This window comes from Cygnus olor, chromosome 1 (genome assembly GCF_009769625.2).
Source record: "Cygnus olor isolate bCygOlo1 chromosome 1, bCygOlo1.pri.v2, whole genome shotgun sequence".
NCBI classification, from domain to species: domain Eukaryota; kingdom Metazoa; phylum Chordata; class Aves; order Anseriformes; family Anatidae; genus Cygnus; species Cygnus olor.
Genome location: NC_049169.1, coordinates 164,157,719 through 164,179,383, shown reverse-complemented (window position 1 = coordinate 164,179,383; position 21,665 = coordinate 164,157,719). Strand labels below are relative to the sequence as shown.

At 40.1% G+C, this 21,665-nt stretch overlaps 1 protein-coding gene across 3 annotated transcripts; it reads right to left on the bottom strand.

Moving 5' to 3' along the window:
• Positions 1-2,738: 2,738 nt before the first annotated feature.
• On the bottom strand, positions 2,739-20,149 carry EDNRB (endothelin receptor type B). 3 transcript variants are annotated; one of them, XM_040539209.1, is made up of 8 exons: positions 19,659-20,149; positions 18,460-18,954; positions 9,763-9,875; positions 9,369-9,573; positions 8,879-9,028; positions 7,773-7,906; positions 7,068-7,176; positions 2,739-5,559 (listed from the first exon to the last, which is right to left on the bottom strand). In XM_040539209.1, the coding sequence occupies exons 2-8, from the start codon at positions 18,910-18,912 to the stop codon at positions 5,428-5,430; spliced, it is 1,296 nt and encodes a 431-aa protein (XP_040395143.1). In that variant the 5' UTR covers positions 18,913-18,954; positions 19,659-20,149; the 3' UTR covers positions 2,739-5,427. The 3 variants fall into 3 exon arrangements, with proteins under 3 accessions (XP_040395143.1, XP_040395133.1, XP_040395153.1); XM_040539199.1 differs by lacking the exon at positions 19,659-20,149 and adding an exon at positions 19,122-19,420; XM_040539219.1 differs by lacking the exon at positions 19,659-20,149 and adding an exon at positions 19,138-19,370.
• Positions 20,150-21,665: the final 1,516 nt, after the last annotated feature.

Genomic DNA, 21,665 nt, shown 5'->3' with positions numbered 1-21,665 from the left:
TAACTAAATTATAAAATGATTTCATAACAATTTCTCTTTGGAATAATATTATCATAGAATCACAGAATGGTTTGAGTTGGAAGGGACCTAAAAGCTCATCTAGTTCCCACCCCCTGCCATGGGCAGGGATACCTCCCACCAGACCAGGTTGCCCAAAGCCCTATCCAGCCTGGCCTTGAACACCTCCAGGGATGGGGCATCCACAGCTTCTCTGGTCAACCTGGACCAGTGCTTCACCACCCTCATAGTAAAGAATTTCCTCCTAACATTTAATCTGAATCTTCCCTTTTTTTGGTTTAAAATTGTTCCCCCTTGTTCTATCACTATCTGCCTGTGTAAAAAAGTCACTCTACATCTTTTTTTCATAAGTTCCCTTTAAGTACTGAAGGGCTGCAATGAGGTGTTTCCAGAGCCTTTTCTTCAGGCTTAACAACCCCAGCTCTCTCAGCCTGTCTTCATAGGAGGAGTGCTCCAGCCCTTTGATCATCCTTGTGGCCCTCCTCTGCACTTGTTCTAATATATCCATGTCCTTCTTGTGCTGGGGGCTCTGGACCTGGATGCAGCACTCCAAGTGGGGCCTCACAAGGGCAGAGCATAGGGGGACAATCACCTCCCTCAACCTGCTGAACACTCTGTTGTTGCAGCCCAGGATGCAGTTGGCCTTCTGGGCTGCAAGGATGCACTGTTAGCTCATGTTGAGCTTTTCATCCACCAGAACCCCCAAGTCCTTCACTGCACGGCTGTTTTCAATGAGTTCTTCTCCCAGTCTGTATTCATGACTGGGATTGCCCCGACCCAGATGCAGCACCTTGCACTTGGCCTTGTTGAACCTCATTAGGTTCATGTGTACCCACTTCCCTCAAGCTTGTCCAAGTCTCTTTCGATGGCACGGTCTCCTACAGGAACATGTAGTAAAACATGAACCACTTCATGGACCAGATCCAGCCACAAGTAGCCAGCTGGACCATCCTGCTCCACCAACACCACCATGCCAATTATACCCTTCTCAGTGGTTAGTATGAACCAGTATTTGAGGGACGTAAACTACATGTATGTCCATGTTGCTATGTAAATTCTAGTATGTTTGGAAATCTGACTGATTCTTATCTTCACAGTTAATCCCCTAAATGAAACAGCCAAGACTGCAGTAGATAAAACTGTGGATAAGACAGTTAGACAAGGAAATTGTGGCAATGGAGTAAGTTAGCTGTGTTGCAAACACCATGCATTGTCTAAGTATATAAATCTTTGGGATATCAAAAGAAATATGCTAAAAAAATGCTTCTTCGTAATAAACATTTGGTTGGTGAAGACTTTGGACCATAGCCTTACTGAGGACCAAAGATGAAGGGAAAAGTGAAGTGGTGATGAGAGCTATTAAATAGAACATTTACTTACAAGGGATCTCATCTCTACAGGTGCTTCTGTTCCAGGCACAGGATACTTGAAGCTATGTGATAAAGGTACTGGGACCAGGAAAAAAGGCAAATCTATACAGATGCAGCAAGTCAGCAACTAAAGAGAAGGAAACCTAACTATTTGGATCCAAACGCCAGTAACCAGAAATATATTTTGGGATGTAGGAATACTGCAAACATAAAAAGTTACATATTTGAATAACCACAGAAAATTTAGATTGATATTGCTTCCACTGCTTTAGGAAAGGTAAAATGAAATGTGTAGGGAATTACAGTCATCATACAGAGGGGTGATGGTTCTCATGAGGCTTATTCCAGTATAGAATGCATGCAAGTCTAAAGTTTCATGCCTTTTTTTCTGTTATGCCCCTAACACAGGAGGATTTCTGACTATATATGGGTGTGTAGAGAAGAGATTGCAACTGGCATTTTGAGCAAAAACAAGCAGAGCAAAGATAGGCATGACTGATTGTTCCAACAAACAGACAATTTTGCAATGCGTATGCAAGTCTGAACTCTCTCCAGTTTTCAACAAGCTGTATAAAGCTATCCTGACCAAGACTTTGACTTTTATTTCTGAAATGCGTACTTCTTTTTTACCTATCAGTTAAATCACTAAATGAGATCCCAGAGAAGAAAAAAAGGTCAGACATCCTTTTTTTTTCTTTAATGAATGAAAATTTTGAATATTTTATTGGTAATTTAGTTTGCTTACATTGTCTGAACCAAACAGGTTCCTATTTTGAGTAACCACAGAAAATGAAATATAAAATTATTTTACACAGCTATACAGAACAATTAAAAAAATCCTTTTAACATTATTCCAGTACAAACAACATTCTTTTGCTAAGCCAACTGTGTCATAATCGATTAAGAGCTAGTCAGGACAGTGAAATACCACAGCTCACCGTAGATGCTCTATACCTATTTACTTTTCCATTTGATTCTCTGATGTATACTGCCAGTGTATCAATTCAGACCACCAAGACTGAAATCCCCTCTCAACTCTGAGAGAGCTGTATGCAGGCAGAATTCAGAGTGGCAGAAGAAGTAAAATCAAACTACCCTCTGAAGGCCAAAATACAAAGTTGTGTTGTAGTTTCTTCCAAGTTTGTTTGTTTTCACGATGTGTCAGCTCTTCAGGCCATTGGGACCGATGACTCTCACACTGTCACACAACATTGAACTCCTGCAAAGATGCAAGTGCCTCTCTGCAGTTGTTCAGTTACCTGTGACCCTCTATCTGAGGCTGAAATGTGCCTTACAGCGGCTGTTTTACACCAACAGCTGATTTTACTCTCTTTCTCTTCCTAACTTTTCACCTCCCTCATCCAAAAAAGAAGAGAGTACTTAGCTTTTTTTTATGTTATTTTTTATTTTTTATTAAAGGCAGCAAATTTCAGCTTGGTATTTTAAAAAGCTCTTGTGCTCTAATTCTGCTCCAATTGAATGTTAAACTGAAATGAATGTTAAACATTCATTGATTTCAGTGGACATAGGAATAGAGCTGTACTGAGGACTTTATGAAATGCCAGTCTTCATTACTGAAGGTTTAATTTTATTTAGAACACAAATGCATTTGAGCTCTCCTGTGTATTCCTTTCAGTGTATGAAAGAAGAATTTCTGAAAATTTTATTAAAGAAAATGATATCTTCAGTAAAAATACTGCAAAAAACACACAAAAAGTGTGCTAATATGTATATATTACTCCAAAAAGTGGGCAGCATATATGGTCTTTATTTGCAAAACCTAAATGTCTGACTTAGCAGGACTTGTCCTAACAAAGAGTTAGTCCAGGAAAAATGAAAAATATGTTACACACTTGCCAATACAACAGCTATATTTTAAATAAAAAATAACAATAATATACACGTACAATATTGTAATGATATAAAACTTGATGAAAATAACACTGACCAGTATCAAACTTAGGTTTTAACTGATTATCCATTCTTAACAGATGAAATGCATTTCACAGAAATAGCTGCAGGTGTGGTGAAGTGATATTCATGGCTTCCCATGAGCAAGTTATCGTGAAAGTTAAAATAAAAATATTTTATAAATATAAATGTATTAAAAGTTTTGTTCTTCAAAGGTTCAGCATTATAGCAGTTGGGTGTATGTGCTGCAGAGAAAGACGATAACAGCAACCTAATGGCAGAAAACATACACACTTGCACGCGCACAAACGCACACACATGCTCAAATGCATGTGCATACATCCTCAGTTTGTTTTTACAGGCATAGACTCACTAGCTGTTGATGGGGCAACACCAGGGATGGGGTTTACCTCTCCTATTTTCAGTTGTCTGCAAGGTGTAAGCTACATCAAGTCAGCTGAGATGAACGCCAACCAAGGCAATATCAGCTGAACATTTTAGAAAAACTGTTTTCATCCTGAGTATATTTAAGGCACTTTATGGAAAATAAAAAATTTAAAAAATATATCTGAAGTTAATTACGTCTGGAAAAAAGATAAAAATTACATGTGAAATTTGGAAATTAAAAAAAATTCCTGAGTTTTGATAAATAATTTTATTATAATAAAATACCATGCCTATTGAAAACATGTCCTCTTTTTTTTTTTTTTTTCCTTTTGAAGAACTCATGCCTTAGTGCACAAAATATGTTAATAAGTCTTAGGGACATCTGCAACAAATTCATAGGAAATGAAAAGCCAAAGAATGACCTGTCATGTATATACAAAATGTGCATTGCTCCCGGCAATACACATAGTGTTTACTACAGGCATCTTTTTGCTTTCTTATAGGGTCCTGCCCATATTTTAATACCTTATAAAAAATCAAGCTTCACTAAACTATTTACAGAAGCAGAAACTAATCACGCATCTTCTTAAGCCCATAAATATGGCACTACAGAAGTAGAACATTTTAAAACAGAATCAAGACAAGTGTGCTACATAGTACTGTTCTTTAGAAGTACAGTTTGTGAATTATTTTTCTTTATCAAAATTTAAATCTGTATGAAAACAAATGTTCAAATTCTCCCAATGTTTTGCTTTGTTACATTTTTTTCAACCTGCTTTTTCTGAAGGATTTTGCCCCAGGACAGTATACGGATTGCAAAAACAGTTGTAAGTTGTCACAAATGTATCTTGAGAAAGCCGTCAGGGCTCCTGAATGCCCATTGTTTACAGGGGATACAATCAATTTGTTTTCAATTAAAAATAACTAGTTTCCAATACTAGCCATTGCTTCTATGGTTTTATTACTCTGCATTCTTGCTTTTGTTGTTGGTTTTTTTTTTGTCTCCTCTGCCATTAAACACAAATAACATGGAAACTGTGAAATGGACCATACCCAAGTGCTGCCAAATGCACTGAACAAGTGAAGTGGCTACAGAATGGTATTTATAGAGGTCTTGGAAGTTCCTTCCAACAACAGTAGGTAAAAACAATCAGAGTGAAATGCACTTTCAACTTGACTGCATCCTTTAATGTTTCATTATCTACCTCTATAAATCCCTGATAAAAATTCTACTTTTTTATGTTTAAACTCTCATTACAACATATCTCAGGTTTTATTTTAAAAACAAAACAAAACAAAACAATAGTGATGGTGGTTAATTTGCTTTATAAAAGATAATATATTGAGTTATATAATAATACTGGCTTTGATCCAATTAAAGTTACATTATACTGCTTAGTAATTACTGTGACTCCAGTTCCTACAACTGTTACAGGGAATACAAATGACGGTTTAATATACAGGAAGTGGGGATCATCTGGAAGTGCTGATTCAGAAGTATTCAAGTGCTAACAATGACTTTTTATGCTTTTCCTCATGTGCTATAGATTACAGTTTTGTAAATGTCCGTGATTTTGAGAGTTGCACAGATTTCGGGCATTTTTTTTATTATATTCTTTCAGTTTTGTGCAAACACAGAACTAGAGTTTTCTAAATGTTACCATCTCATTAAAAGTAATTGCCACTTTTACTTAAAAAGGCACCAGCATTAATGTAAGAGAATATACCTTTTATGCCTGTTTTATGAAGAGCTGTACTTGTTACTGGAGCGGAAGTTATCATATCCGTGGTCATTAGCTTTGAACTTTAAACAGGACTGCCTTTCCTCCAGGGACAACAGATCTTTGGATTGGCACCAGCAACACAAACATGACTGTAAAAATAAAAAGAATAAACTTTTTGCACCATTTTGTTTTTCACATGTTGCAAGATGCACGAAAACACTGCCCTTCTTTAGTGGTACAGTAGGAAATGGAAGCATGCACGCTGCCATTTTGGCATTGCAGCATAAACAAAGAAACAAGGCTATGCTCTGCGTTGCTCAAGTGGCAACTACTTAGTGGGATACCCCATTAGCAACCTGAGTGCTGGACGGCAGGAAGAGAAATGTTTAAATGCATCTCAAAATGAAATGAGACTTCTTTTTGTCCTTTCTTTGATAATCTTTCTTGTAAAAATTTATACACAGTAATCTATACTTCTGGAGTGAGATGCTGTTTAGTTCATTTTTAGAGGGGAAAAAAAAGAGAACTCAGTAGGAGAAGAGTGAAAAACTACACATAGTTTACTAGATGCACTTCAGTCCTTTTGCTCATGCTACGGACTACCTTTGGGTGCTCAAAGTCACGTCAGGTTTCTACCCCAGACTTCTCTCCACACACCCACTTGTTTCCACACTTGGGGCTTCATCTGCTGTGTGTTCTTAGACCCAGTGATTCTTTCAGGTTTCCAGCAATGTAGACAGGGAAGATGAGACCAACACTAAAGCTTCTGTAACATGTGCTGTTGTAATTATGGGGGAGATATCACAGTGCTACTAGATGTAGAGCTGACTGATATCCAACTGAAAGATGCAGCCAGTAAACAAGTTACACAACTAGGCAATAAGCCTAGCAATGGTCAACTGTTAACATTCTTAACAAAAGAAAAATCTAAGAATTTGTGTGTGGTAATGTAAGAACCCTGATACAGTGCCTGAAGACAATGAGGGGCCTCAAAAAAGCTCCAAGTACACTGGTGCTGTTTGGTGCTGCTGGGCACCAACTAGACATTTTCCAAGCAGACGTGATAGATCAAGGTGGCTGGAAGGCTGTAGGACTGCAATCCAGAGCCTCAAATCCTATATGGAGCCTCAAATTGTATATGGAAAATGAGTGTCTGGGCCTATTCACTTAAACCAAGTTAAAACTATGAGCAGGTGTGTCTCCTGGTGTTGGAAAGGCACAAGGGAATACTTGTACCCTCTTTGTTACTTAAGTGCTTACTGACTCAAGTGCTCAGCCAGGATGTGGGGAATATGTGGTCAGTGCCCTCTCTGTTGGGTTGCAGGGGATATGGCTACGTGAATCTCTGCAGAGCAGACTGAGCCTGCTTTGTCAGGGCTCTTGAAGTGGCCACATGCCAGGTCCAGTCAGGAAGTGATGTAGCCTGATGAGCATGGTGCCGGCAAGCTATATTTTATGCTCCTCTCTTTTGCTTTCTCTTTTAGTCCCTATAAAGGCTTAATACCTTTCTACATAGCTTCAGCAGGAGAGGAAGGGAATACCTATCATAACTTTAAAGTAAAATTTAATGATCATTTAAAACACTGCGTGTTATGGAATGCATTTTACTGCTGACATTGTCTTTTAACCAGAGTTGCAGCTCCCAACAGTTTCTTACCTTAAAGCAGTTTTGGAATCTCTTGCTCACCAAATACAGAGCAATTGGATTGATGCAGGAATTCAGTGAAGCCATGTTAATGCCAATGTAATCCATCACAAGAAAAAAGCTGTGTGGAAATTATAGTAAGTGAGACTCTTCACATTTTCTCTGAAAAGGCTTAGTGGAGGTTTACAGTTATGAAAACTGGATTCAGCTTTACTCAACCAAGATGATCTATTAAATGTAGCAGTAAATGGACCTCTATCAATAGAATTAACTTATGGAGGTGACAACTGTGCACAATAATAAGGTTTGAATCAGTATTCAACTACTTTCATTCTTATGAAAGTAGTTTCAGAAGATCTAATCATCATAACTTGTGAGAGGAAATATTCATGAGGTTTTCTTCACAGTTTTAATCCTAGCTGTTCAGCTGAAAGGGAAAATGGGGACAGAACCTCCCCCCTCCATCCACATAATGCCACAAGATGGAACGTCAGTCCCAAAAGGGATGAGGAAGAAGACCAGGCAAACAGGACAGAAGCCCTCTGTTCGTGGGCTTCCTCATAATTTCCCAAGTCTGCTACCAGAGTGAAACCAGAATGTACTGGATGAGAAAGCAGAGAACTTCAGGCATACAGAACAAGTTAGTTCATTAGGAAATCCAGGTATGCTTATGGAACATGCCAGCAGCACATAGGTATTTTCTGTTTATAGTCTCACCTTAAAAGTTCACATCTATTTGGGTCCTTTTGATCATAAATAGTGAGTTTCAATATTCTGCTTAAGTGAAGTGGGAGCCAACACAAAGCAAAAACAAGTACCAGGCAGAATACAGTTTTGGCCACCTCACGTCTCTGAAAATGAAAATTGAAAAGAACATCATTACAGTTTCTGTCTCTCTCTTGATTGTTGTTGCCTTCTAATATCCAAATGTTTAATAAACAAAATAAAAACCCTATCATAATAGGAGTTAAGAGAACATCAGAGTAACTTATTTTCTTTGAATATGTACTTAATCTTTTCTATTGTTTTAGATGTCTTCCACCAATTCTCTGTATCTCTAATTTACAGAAGTATGAGTAATAATATGAAAAATCACAAACACAGAAACAGTCGTTTAAATTAAAATGAGGAAGATAGTCATCTGCCTAATCACTTTCAAATGACAGCTTGTTTACAATTACATTTTCTTGTGCTTTGATCTCAGGCCTTACTTTAAAGGTCCCAAGAGATCTAAATTACAGCTTTATCAAGGTAAGATGATTACACTTATTTACACTACCATTGCAAATTAGCATGCAAACTAAAAGGGTATTAGAAAAGCAAGAATCACATATATACGTACTAATGTAGTTTAATTCTGCCTTAGTAGAATTAAATTCATGACATTTGATGTTTCCCTCTGGTGCACTACTAACTTGGAATGTATTTTGGAATGTGTTTTGTTCTGATACACTGCTAACCTCACTACAGTTTGGCATGAAATTAATTCAAAATAATTAACAACTTTACAGCACCGGTTTCTATATTACAGTATGATCTTAGTTTTAATTACAAAATACCCAGCTCTCATTATTATAAAGAAGAAATAAAACCTATAAAGTCTGAAGGATTAACACCAAATGAAAAAAAGTGTCTTGTGATTGTCAGTAAATGTCTTAGATTTCTGATGGCTCTGATATATATGCAAGTTCATTGGCACCACTGCTAGGGAAGTACTTCTTAGCAGTGATCTTGAAGTTTTTATAAAATAACAAGAGAATGATGTGGCAGTAGAGGCAGTAAAGGTATTACGGTCAGCAAAGTTGTCAAGGATACATTTTTACCTGTTTTAAGTGATCATTTAAAGCAATCTGCATCCCACTTTTCTTTCGTAACATCTCACAGGTCATGAGAGTATAGAAAAGTGCTGTGATAGCCAGTGGCAAACAGAAGTAAAAGCTGAACAACCACCAGTCTTTAGCTTGCTTGTAAAACTAGAAGGGAAAAACAGAACAAAACAAAACAACACAACAGCAAAAAAGTATTGTTAGGAGTTGAATGTTGACCATTTTGAAAAGTATACTATAACTAATTGGTTGGTCTGTCTCTGAAAAGCATCCATACATTACAGATGAAATGTCCCACACCCACAAGAAGACAGTTTTCTGAATGTTCTTCTTTTAACCAACATATTTCAGAAATTTGCCTGAATTTCATTTGAACATTATGTTCAAGTAAGTTTTGTATACGTTTGTGAACACTGCAATCCACAGATCATTGGGAAGATTGAAGGAACTGTTCTAGAGAGCTGTGGTGCAAATTTCAGTGTCTTACCATCATAAAGGATGTTTTTTGTGTGGGGTGAAGTAGGCAGATTCTGAGATCCTTTCCTCTGTATTCCATTGTAATCATGTCAAATGCAATAGCTTCCGGAACAGCTAATACCACTGATATAACCCAGATCAGTACAATTTCAACAGCAGTCCACTTTGGCACTCCAATTCCTTTAATTCGACTCCAAGAAGCTACTGCTCGGTACCTGAAGCAACAGCATGCATTTGCATATTAGAAGTGTGTGTGTATATATATGTGTGTGTGTATAAAGCCATCTGGTGTAACTGGCCTAAATTCAACTTATTAGTATTACATCAGCTGAATGGAGAAGAGCATTTAAGCCAATGCTCTTATTTAAAAGAAATTATAGAGTTTGATGAAAAAACAGTCTCACCTGTCTATACTGAGGGCGCACAAACTCAACACTGTGATGCCCACTGATGCCTTTTGAATGAAGGGCACTAGTTTACACATTTCAACACCAAAGGGCCAGTCCTCTGCAAGTAGCTGTGAAAAGAGAACAGAGATGAGAAGGGAACTTTTTTTTTTTTTTAAATAACTCACAAAGCTGCAAAATACTCTTGTTTTTCTTTTCCAGCTTGTAAAAATTAAGTCAATTAGAGCCATTTTACAAAGTAGTCTCCAAGGTACATGTCTTAAAAACAGGACAGTAGCAACACAGACAATCCCTGTCTGGGCAAGAATAAGCATAAAATCTTAGTCCTGACTTTTCAAGCCGTACAATTCACTCATTTTGCTTCCAGCTTCACCAACTCAGTGTTTATGGTGAAAAATGACTGAGAAGTGGGGATTTCCCTCTCCTTTGGGAAGAGTGTTCATGGCTTCTTAAATGTTGCAAGTAACTCTCCATTTACTAGAAAAAGAGAAAGTGACTCGAGGTTCATCAGAACAGAGGCAAAGGCTACAACTGCACAGCTGGGGTGGTGTTTAATTGAAGCTTGATGTCTAGGCTCTCTCAGCTGAGAAGTTAAGCAACACCGGAGGGCAATGCATCTCAGTTTTTAGCTGACTATCCAATGATGAAAGGAGGGTCCTTCCTGTGGGACCTCTTCCTTCCACTCGACACTCAAGGATCCTAACCAACTAATTTGAAGTAAATATTTCACAGCAGATTAAGATAGATCAGACAAATCCTGCACTGAAAATCTTTATTGACCACTTTTCCAATGACCTGTATTACAATACCAAAAGAGCTAGCTGCATATACCTATATCTGCTATGGAAGAAAGAAAACAGCACAATGATTTTCAGGCTGAATTAATTTTAGGTTGGATTTAGGTTGGCAGTTTGGGTCTTACACTTTCATGGAAATCTTCCATCACATCCCTAGTGGTACACTATAGCTAATTTAGAGAACAAGATTTACTGAACACAGAAAGCACTTTCCTTGTGGCTGACACTATGAACTGTTTGCCTGTAGCTGCATTTTAGAAATATTTAATCTTTGTACTGCTGCAAGCTGCTCTAATGGGTCAAATACGTCACAGCAGCAGCCAAATCTTCCAATTCCTCATAAAAACAAGGCTCTCCAGAATAGAGGTTGTGCCAAGAAATAGTCGCAATTGTTATATACAAAAGTAAACCTTCTGAGTTTCTGTAATTGGTTACATTATCTAAGCTCATCTCTATGGATATGTTTTTCGTAACTTTCTTCAATTGGGGCCTCTTGGATCTACTGTGGATAGAGGAGTTCAGAATATAAAAGGAGAGGAAAGAACAATGGCAATTGCCAAAAAAGAAAAAAAAAGGATTACAAAGTCTTTCCCTCATCTCAAATCTCCTCAATCATCTTTTTAAAGAGGAATGTAAGAAAAGAAATGGATCACCATATAGTTAGATTCTGCTGAGGTCCAAAATGATTGAAGATAGCCACAGAATTGCCTGCTCATGTTGGTTTGGTTAAGCAAAGCCCTCAAGAACATGTATATGTGCATCTAGAGATAAGCAGTTACATGGGCCAAGATGGACAATTTTTCAAAAACCCTAATATAATTTAAGTATAATTTTCTTTTAACACAAAGGAAGTTAAGTACATTTCACGAGCATGTGCTTTTAGAAATCCCTATGAAGTGCCCACCAGTATTTTCAAGTACGAGAATACCTTCAAAACTCTGCTTTAGTCCTATGCTGAAATGAGATCTTTGAAAGAGCAGCAGTAGGAAAATTGTAACATAAACCAGCTTTGATCTATTTCTATAATGATCTACTTAAGTAAGATGAAGAGTGTAATGCTTCTGCAGAAATGAAGCAGAAAAATAAATTCTAAGGATTTATGTTTCTTGAGAGTTTCATGGAAAGCAATAAAGCAGAGGAAGTAGGGAGGAGGCTGTAAGGACTGTACAGTATGTTTTGCTTATGTGATGTGGGAAAATAACTCAGACTGTAATTAAAGTATTTTCAGTAAAGCCTCTCCTTAAGACTTCTTTTTAATTGCTGTAAGGAGGTGATAGTAACAAACTGCTGTTAAGATTGCAATGTGAAAAATCACAGGTTTTCTAAATATACACTCTACAGAATCAAACGACACCTGGAATAATTTATAAATAACAGGCAGTGAACATCCAGCTTACCACACACCAAGTTGCTATAGAAATCAAGATCTTAGTAGCAAGTACATTGTATACTTGTTTATAACATCTATTGTATATTGTACATTTGTATATATTAAGCCAGAACTGATACATTAAAAAAAAAAAAGCATTTTAAAATTGAAGTATTTTGCTCTTCAAACTAAAATCTCAGAACATTGATCAAGTTTTTGTTAACAGATCCTATTGAAGAATTTTAGCTACAACTAGCTGGTGTCTGTACAAGACACTCCCTTGTCTCTCTTCACTAAAATCACAATAATTTAGCCACACATGAGACTTCCCAGAACTAATGCTTATCTCTCAGGTGCAGACAGTCACACCTGTGCTCCAAGCTGCCTGGACTTAAGCCAGCTCTAGTTTGGGAGCCATATGGCTGGATTGTAATTGGGCTGCACATGAGTGGATGTGCTCTACTGAGAGAAAAGGTGTATTAGTTTGGGTTTAGCATCACATCAAAATATTACTTTCATTCAGCCAGCTTTTAAATCAGGAGCAGAATGGACACACAGCTGTCTGCATTGGATTGGAAAAACATGTCCTTTATCTCTTGCAGCTGATGTATTATGAAATTTGAGCATTTTAATGCATGAGTCACAAATTTCTCTACCATGGTATTGCAAGTGGCTAATGATATGCTTTGCAGCAAAAGCTTGAAAACATAGATAGTAAAATAAAAGCAGAATATTTTAACTGCTGAACTATGCTTCCGTTCGTTTGTACTCTGTATTGCCATCTCCTCAAAACAGGGCCTTACAGTACCATGAAAATCCTTTATAAAGTATTCAATAAAAATTCATTGCAAAGTGTTTGTGGACAAGAACAACTGATTATTCTTACTGAAGTACAGATGCGGCCTAATAAAATTTCATATGGGTAGAATTATTTTCTTATGATTCATAACAGGGTATCTGTACAAAGAGACTGCCGTTTTACAAATGACTTTAAGTCATGAGATACTCCCAAATGGCAGGAAAGAGGAAAAATAATGTTGCGTTTTCAGAAGTAAAATGCCAAAAGAAGTCTACCACTGGCTGTATTCTGAGTGACCTTTTCCAATATTTTATTGTCATTTGTTTTACATGAGTGAAGTTTTAGCTGCTAAGGCACAGAAATGTGTTGAAAATTAAATTAAATAGAGTAAAAGGAAAAAAAAACACATTGAAGAATGATGTGAATTCATACTGAAATGAACTAATGCTATTGTGATAGCACTGTTTCTACACCTGACACACTCCTAGCAAACTCCTTCTCAGACTAGTCACAGATCTGAGCCTGAGCTGACGGGAAAGCTTCACAGCAATGAAAGTAGCCCCAAGAGATATTGTGACTCAGAGACACACCTGTGAATTACAATTCCTGCCCTGCTTCCTCTTGGTTGTGTAGGAAGACAGGGTTGTTAGCAATCTGCTGCTGGAATATGCTAGCACGTGAGGACGATATGCTGTTCCTTATGGCTCAGCTGCTGTGGCCACCAGCCACCAGAGAGGGCTGATGCCACGGCTCCAACCCACTATTGTTGACTTTCCGCAGTCAGACATGAAGAAGGAGCAAGGCGTGCACTTATTTATGTCTGTGTCCTAGTTCCAAGCGATGAATGCACATGGAAATGCAAAGCAGGAACTCTTACTTCCTCCTAGCTCTGCATTCACAGTAAGTCTAGTTCACAATGATAGGACTTGATTTTCATATTTATCAACTGCAGAGTTACATGAGAAATCAGACATACAATTGTACACCTAATTCATAAGCAACATTTCTTTAAATATATTTGTGAAATGCCTGGCAGATAGAGGATTTTTCACTATTTCACAGGAGCAAGCTTTCTCAAAAATGAGTTTGCCCAGGAAATTAAGCTTACGGTCAGGGCTGAGTCAGACATTGCAATACTTGGTAATGTTTAACAATAATTAGGACTTATTCATATGTCAGGGTGGGATTCTCTCTTTAGATAAGAAAATTTATTTCTCTTTCTCTAGCTAAGCTAAGAATATTTTACTGATCTATCCAATAAGCAGTGTACATCTTAACATGAGGCACATAATTATTTTCTTTTTCATGTGTCTTTATGAATAACTTTTGCTTGCAAACTTTTTTTTTTAATACTGAATTAAGATGAAGCAATATCATACATTCATCTTGAAAATGACAGAAACCTATCCTGTCTTCTCAAAGTCAAAAGTTTCTGCAATCTCATAAACCCAGTAAAATGACTGAATCAAAAGCAACAATAAAGAAAACTGAGCTGTGCTGCTGTCAGATAGGGAAGCATAAACACAGGGCTGAAGCTAAGTAAATAATTAAGAGAAAATGAAATCTTGTTTTGAAATTTGTCACATGCATCTCTGAGTGAATGTATAAATAACAAATGTATATGTAATGAAAAAATTACTCTAAATTTACAAGTCTATGTTGATGTTGTCTAATGTATTCCGATTTGTAGCTCTGTCATGAAAACTGTTTGCATATACTACACTTTCAATGTACAGGCATTTCTACTACTCCATATATGGGACTTCAGCATAGACTGTTCCTATTTAACTACAGAACAAAGTTACCCACTATTGTCTGTAGAGTCTAGGCAGGTTCCTCCACTGGACAATTCAGGTATTTGCCAAGTGCATTCGCTGATCATGATCTTAGACCAGCTAAACATCCTACTTTATATGGTCAGAGATTAATAAACTTTGAGTAAGAAATTCTAAGATGAACTTTGAAAGACCTCAAGTAAATGGTTCAGATGTTGAACAAAAGGAAATAGTGCACATTTCCCCCATTAAAGATGGTTATATTCTTTAACACCAGAAGGACAGGTGGCAAGGTGTTGTAATAGAACAGAAACAATGTTCTCTGAAGACACGCAGTTTTACTTTTTGGGGGAAATTTGGAAAAGATTGACCTTATTGTGATGGAGGCAACCTTGACTTATGCCCTGTAGGTACTTGCATTGTAAGAGTTATATCATCACAAAGACATTTCCATGGAAACCCTGCCTTTTTCAGAACACAGCTGGATTAACAAGGGGGCTGGTTTGAGTCTTCATGTGATATGCAGTCCCTAATCTGTTTCTTTCTTATCTTACCAACGCTTGACAATGCTATATAATGTTAACTATTTTTATGTAATCCCTAAAATGTATTATAGGGAAAAATAAATCATTGCCTACAAAGCTGACTTTGGCCTTTGATCACTGGTGTGAATAAAGACCAGTTTTTGTTCCTTCTCTGACATTCATTTTTTCTACTCTTCCACTATACTCTGAGATAAAGGAACCTGTCACAGTATTTCCAGGTAGACATTCCTCATTCATTTGTGTCATAGCAAATTGATAGCTGAAGTTCAGAAAGCCACACAAAAGTGTGCAGAGGATATGTTCTTTACCCCGCTGAATATCTATTGGAACATGACAATAAATTGAATTTAATATATGAGGATGAGTATTACAAAACAAGAAAAAGAGAGATATCTTTATGTCAGAAGAGAGAGCAGGGTATTATATTATTTGATTACAGCTTTTAAAATGATATGTTCCTATATTATTACAGATATATACATGAGAAGCAGAGATAATAGAAACCATAGAAATCATAGAATACCCTGAGATGGAAGGGACCCACAAGGACCATCGAGTCCAACTCCTGGCTGCACACAGGACTACCCAAATATTGTGGAACTACATTAAGTCTGGGGTTTTCAATCTTGATGTTGTTTTGGTATCTGAAACATGAGAGCTATCACCTTTAACAGTTTGAGAAACTGAGTGTAAGCCTTGTGGAACTGCAGAGAAATCAGAAGGACAAATGGCCACTGCTTCCCACCTTCCATAGATTAAGAGAAGGACATAAAAGGCTTGCTGACCACTGGAATACAGTATTTCCTACTGTACCCTTCTGCTCCTTACATTCACACCTTAAACAACTCAGATTAACAAAGACACAGTGAAGGAGCTGATCTAGGCATAAGAGCACCTTATGCTTTACACTTTTGCTACAACTATCAGGAATTTGGCAAAGCATTTTGTTGCACGCTGAAGAATGATTGCCTTGGGCTTTTCTCTGCTTCACATTCTGCAGTTCTGGGGGTACAGCCAAAGCCAGCTTGTTTACCAGGACCCTGAAAGCTGAAAAGGTCTCCCATGTTCAGCTTGCCAGGACACAACGCTCCACTTTCCCTAATTTTGTACCCTGTTTGCTGATTGTGTGAAGGATTCCAATGCTTCACATTTTCTACAGAATGTATTTACCAAATTTATCAGTAGCAATGGACTAATTAGCATGTTATACATCGGACTGCATTTATCTCACAATATACGTAACATCTGGTTTTCTTCAGATACCCTCAAATGAGCGATCTAAATGTTCATTCGTGTATTTTTTCAGCTACTTACTCACTTAACTTAAATACTCACAGGGGACATCTTTTGCAGTTATCACATTTAATAGCTAATAAAAATATGTTCCTAGAGTGAATTTTGAGTTCTCTCTTATGGATCTGTCTGGAAAGTGTTTACAGGCACTTTCATACTTTCTTCAACAGGAGTTGTTGAGTAAGCTGATGGCATTTTAACAGAACAAATTCTTTCACACTCTTTTTCATGTAGCTGTCTAACTGAGGATCTGATAGCAATTCTGAACATCTGTTTCATTCATTTTGAAATTGTTTCAAATTGCAAGTTACAACTGTTAAGTATACTTGATTTACAAACGAATGCCTCCCTAGTCTTTGTTTTTCCCACACTGCTGGGTGATTATAGCCAGCGTGTGTTTGCTTTGCAGTATTGCCCCTCATAAGATTGCTTTCCGGGTGGAATTAAATGGATGCAGAATTGATTAAAAAAAGAGTTACCACCTTCAATTGCATTCAATTCTTAATTTTGACTAAAAAAACAATATTTAAAGGCTGATTTTAATTACATTTATTCAAAAGTCCTGTTTTAAACCAGACGCAAGTATTTCACTCACTATTCCAATCAATAAATTAATTCTGTTACAGGCCTTTCATTAAGATACAGTGCAGCATTCAGCACCTGAGAGCTATTGCAGTGCTCCTAACATTCTCCTCCTAACACAATAAAAATCCTGGACTTGCAGCTGGTATAATATTTATCAGCTTGCAATCTGACCTTTTATTCCTCCCACTCCAACCTACTCATGGTGATATACTTGATGACATTCAATCATGATAAGGACCGCGGCATATTACTACATTTTATCATTAATTTAATTTTAAAATAGTGTCACTGAGATTGCAAAGTCTTGTATTGAGCAACTGCTAATCATGTACTCTTTTTGCATTTTTTTGAGAAGGAAAAAAATGTTTAATATATTTTAGAAAAATACTTTTTCAAAACAGTTTAAGTATTTTGTTTCATAAATTCCAGTCTCATATACCTCTCACAAGAACTATGACAAATAGTTCTGCATAGAAATAACATGGAAAATACCGATACTACAAAATGAAGAACTCTCATGTAATCCAAATTATCCAGCTCAGGAGTTTAACACTGTCATGATGAGTTCTAAATTCCCTGCTTTGTAATACTTCAATACTTAAAAGGATAGATATACAGTATTTTCCCACTTCAGCAGCTTCTGTGAATAATCACTACAGATACAAAAGACTAAACTCAAAACCTGCACTTTCGATATACTTTTTTTTCCCCAAAGGTAAAAGTAACAAAGTCCAGAGCTTAAAACCACACATATAAGAAGCAATAGATCAAGGCTGACTTTATGCAATAACTAACATGCACTCAGGGACCTGGCCTGCAAATTTTTATGGCAGAAGGTGTCTTGGTATTCCAGCATCCCTCCCAGGAATGCTCATCCTGACTAGAGGCTGGATTCACATGCACAAGGATATGCATAAAGACACACGGACTGCTCAAGCTGAGTAGAGATGAGACTGAGATAATACTCCTGTAGCAAGTCTTATCACGTTCAGGACTAGGGGTGCAAGAGCAGGAGGTATGGCTCCCTCCCTCAGCTGCTCGTGCTGCAACACTGGGGAAAGGGTTCACAGCTCAGGAGAGCATCGCACCTCACAACCACTGCATGTATCAAAGAATGTCTGAAAGCCCCCGTGCCACCAGCGACTATGTGGGCCCACATGAAGTACACGACTGACCCTGCCCCAGCTGATGGGGCTGAGCAGCGCCCACAGATGCAGAAGGAGCCGGCCTTCAGTGCTTCCCCTCCGTTCCTCGGGGAAAGGAGAGGCGATGGACCCACTCCACTGAGCATCGACCTACTCCGTGTAGGTCCTTTGTCCCTGGGATGAAGCACCTGCTCCCAGATGGCTTTCGGAGCCTGGCCACCAATGGTGCAGACTTCTGTCCCATTTCCAGCTGGCAGGGCAGGGATCAGGGCAGAGGGAGGACATCCGACCTGCTCACCCCCCTCCGAGATTTTTGGCCGAGGGACAAGCTGCCGGGTGCAAGCACCCCGGAGCCCGCTGCCAGGCCCTTCCCATCCCCAACTCACCTTGTAGACGTTGATGGGGATGTCGATGATGATGTGCAGCAGGTCGCCCAGGGCCAGGCTGGCGATGAGGATGTTGGGGCCGTTCCTCATGCACTTGTTCTTGTAGATGATCCGCAGCAGCGTGGAGTTGCCGATGATGCCCAGGACGAAGACCAGGCAGGACACCACCGTGTTGATGTACTTGAAAGTCTCCTTGATCTCCGTCTGCCCCGTGCACATGGGGGGCGAGGCAGAGCGGGGCCGCCCGCCGCCCACCCCTCCAAAGCCCTTGGGCAGCGCGGCCGCCCGGGAGGCGTTGGGCGGCATGGGGGGCCCGGCCGTCGGGGGGGCGGCCTCGGCGGCCCCCGGAGGGCCCTGCAGGCCGGGACCCGGGGGTCTCAGGACTCCGTTGCCCTCGGCGGCGGCGGCGGGGCGGCAGCCGAGCAGCAGCAGCAGCAGGAGGGCGGCGGGCATGGCGCGGCGCGGCCGGACCCCGGTCGGGCTGTCAGCTCCGACCTGCGCGGAGGAGAGAGGGGACAGGGGGTGAGCTCCGGAGAAGGGGCGATAAGATGGGGGTGGTCGCCTCCGTGTGTGCCTTCCCCGGGGGGCGCTGCCGCCCAGCACCGGAGCGGAGGCTGGGGCGGGGAAGCCCCGTCGCGGGGGGGGGAGACCCCGCTGCGTACCCCCTCCGCTCCTCACCGCCGAGCCTCGCCGCCCGAGCCTCGCCGAACCTCCCTCCCCGCCCGCCGCCTGCGGGGCTGTGGCTGCCGAGCGAGGGAAACGCGCTCCGCCGGTTGCTCCCCGCCCCAGCCGGCTGCCACCGCGATGGGCGCCCCGGGCCGCGGCCGGAGGGAGGGAGGGAGGGAAGGAAGGAAGGAGGGAGGGAGGGAGGGAATGAAGGAGGATCGGGATCCTGCGGAGAGACCCCGGCGGCTGTCAGCGGCGCGGACAAACCCGCCGCCTAAAGCCGAGCCGGCCCCCCCCTTTTCTAAAACATTGGCCCGCAGCTGGCCCATCCGTCACGGACAGACCCCACCCGCGCCCTCCGCCCACCCGCGCCTCCCCTCCGCCTCCCCGCACCCCCTTCCCACCCCCTTTATCCCCCACCCCACAGCCCCCGGGGCTCGGTCCCGACCCCCGAGATGCCGCCGGGGGGGTTCCGAGTGCTGCCAGAGCTGGGGGTGCCGCTCACGCCGCCCCCCGGTCGAGGGGCTCCCTACTTCGATACCCCGCCGCCGCCGTCCCTTCTCGGAGCCCGTCCTTCTCGTCCTGGGGCAGGTCGAGCGTGTCAGCCTCAGTGAGAAGTCCTTTTGGAGGGTTTTAAAGCAACTATCGAGTCAACGCGGTTGTTAAAGGAGATTTTGGCACTGCCAGGGGACGCCTGCGGGGACGAGGAGGTGTTTGCCCTGCTGTCCTCCCCGAGACCCCCGTGTCTGCGTTTTATTCCCGCCTGCAAACAAGCCCCCAGCACATCCAAGGCTGTAGGAGCTGCTTGTAGAAAGCGGAGACTTCGGAGAGATTGGTGCCACGATGTAAATCACTTCACAAGCTGGGGTACTTCGTATACTGCCCTTAGATAAGCCGTAGTGTTTTGTCCGTCACGGGCTAGTAGTAATCCAGCTTGGTTATCTCGTTGTTGCTTTGGGCAGCCTGAGCAATGCATCTGATCTCAGCCAGCTCGTTCCAGTTATTGAGCCCTTCAGTGAAGCGTAAGGAAAGGAGCAGAGATTTGTGCGGGTTCTTGTGGAGAGTGAGAACTGCCTCTGAAGGCTGGAAAAAACTGCACATCTAACTAAATAGATTTAAAGATGTTTCCCAGCATATCTGTGAACAAGCTCCCTGATCTTTTCATGCTGGAAGCTAAATCATATGCAGAACGTGAATGTGTAAACACTTCATTACAGAGTGACCCACTCACCTGCATTATTGACATGCCGAGAGGGGAAAACACCAAAACCCAATTATTTCTTTTAAACTTCTCACTAAATGTTGGTCTGATCTCTCTCATCTTCCCAGCATCTCCTGATAACACCTTCTCGAGCCACTGTGGCAGACAGCCTTTTCCCTTCCTCATTTAACTCAATTTTCACATATCCATCTTTGTTGAATATAAAGCATCTTTCCCATTTAATCACTTTTGACTCATTTCCTAATTTAGCTGGCACATTCATTTTTCCTCCCTGTTTTGTATTTGTGAAATGAAGGCACCAGACACACTTCTCAACTGCATGAGTGTAGCTGGAGGTTGATTGTACTCCAGCTGGAAAAGTGATCTTTTCAGGCTTTTTCAGATTATGTATTGCAGTAGGATACATTTTGCAGTGCTGGCTGATTCTGCTCTGGATGACACAAGTGTGAAATTGAATTAACCCTACAGAATCCCAAGACCTGTGGACTTTCCAATTTTTCAATTTTCAATTTTTTCATTTTTTTTTTCAATTTTCAAATTTCAATTTTCAATTTTCAATTTTCACTTCTACATTTTCTTCATTTCCTGTTCTGCAGTCTGTGTTTGCAGCACCGATTTTTATTAGAAACTCTTGCCAATTAAAATAGAATTAACTTTTATCTGGTCATGCCTGTTAACAAGCTTATATAACATGCAAGGTTATAGGTCTTGAAACATCCTGTGCTGACCCTGACCATCACGAAATAGATTGCGACTACACTGAAATATGCTTGCCAACATTTTTGTTAGCTCAGTTCCATTAGATATGTTTGCTACTGTTTGGTAGCACTTATTTCAGCATCAGAATTATTAGTAATAGCAATTTAACTTCAGAAAATGTTAGTAATACCATTAGTCCATACAGAACTCTGGACAACTGCTGATACTTAAAGCAGAATTACTTTGTGGTATTGCACAAAAAAGAATCTAACCTCTTTCTGGCTGCCAGCAGTTTGCCTGGACCACCTTTTTTTTTTTTTTTTTTTTTTCCCTGATTACTGTTGGATATGGTTAACAATCAATAATGAAAATTGACCATTCATCAGAACTGAAGGGATAGTCAAGGAAATAAAATTGTCTAAGTTTGCTACTTTTTTTTTTTTTTTTTTTCTCTACTCTGTCTTTTCATAGTTTGGAATACTTGAGAAATTAAAAAGAGTATACGCTATGATCCAAGTCTCCTTTAATTAGTGAAAAAGTAATGCTGCTTGTATATCTTTTTTTTTTTTTTTTTTTGTGTCCCAGAAAACAGAAATACTCCTGGTCCTTTGGAAAGTTC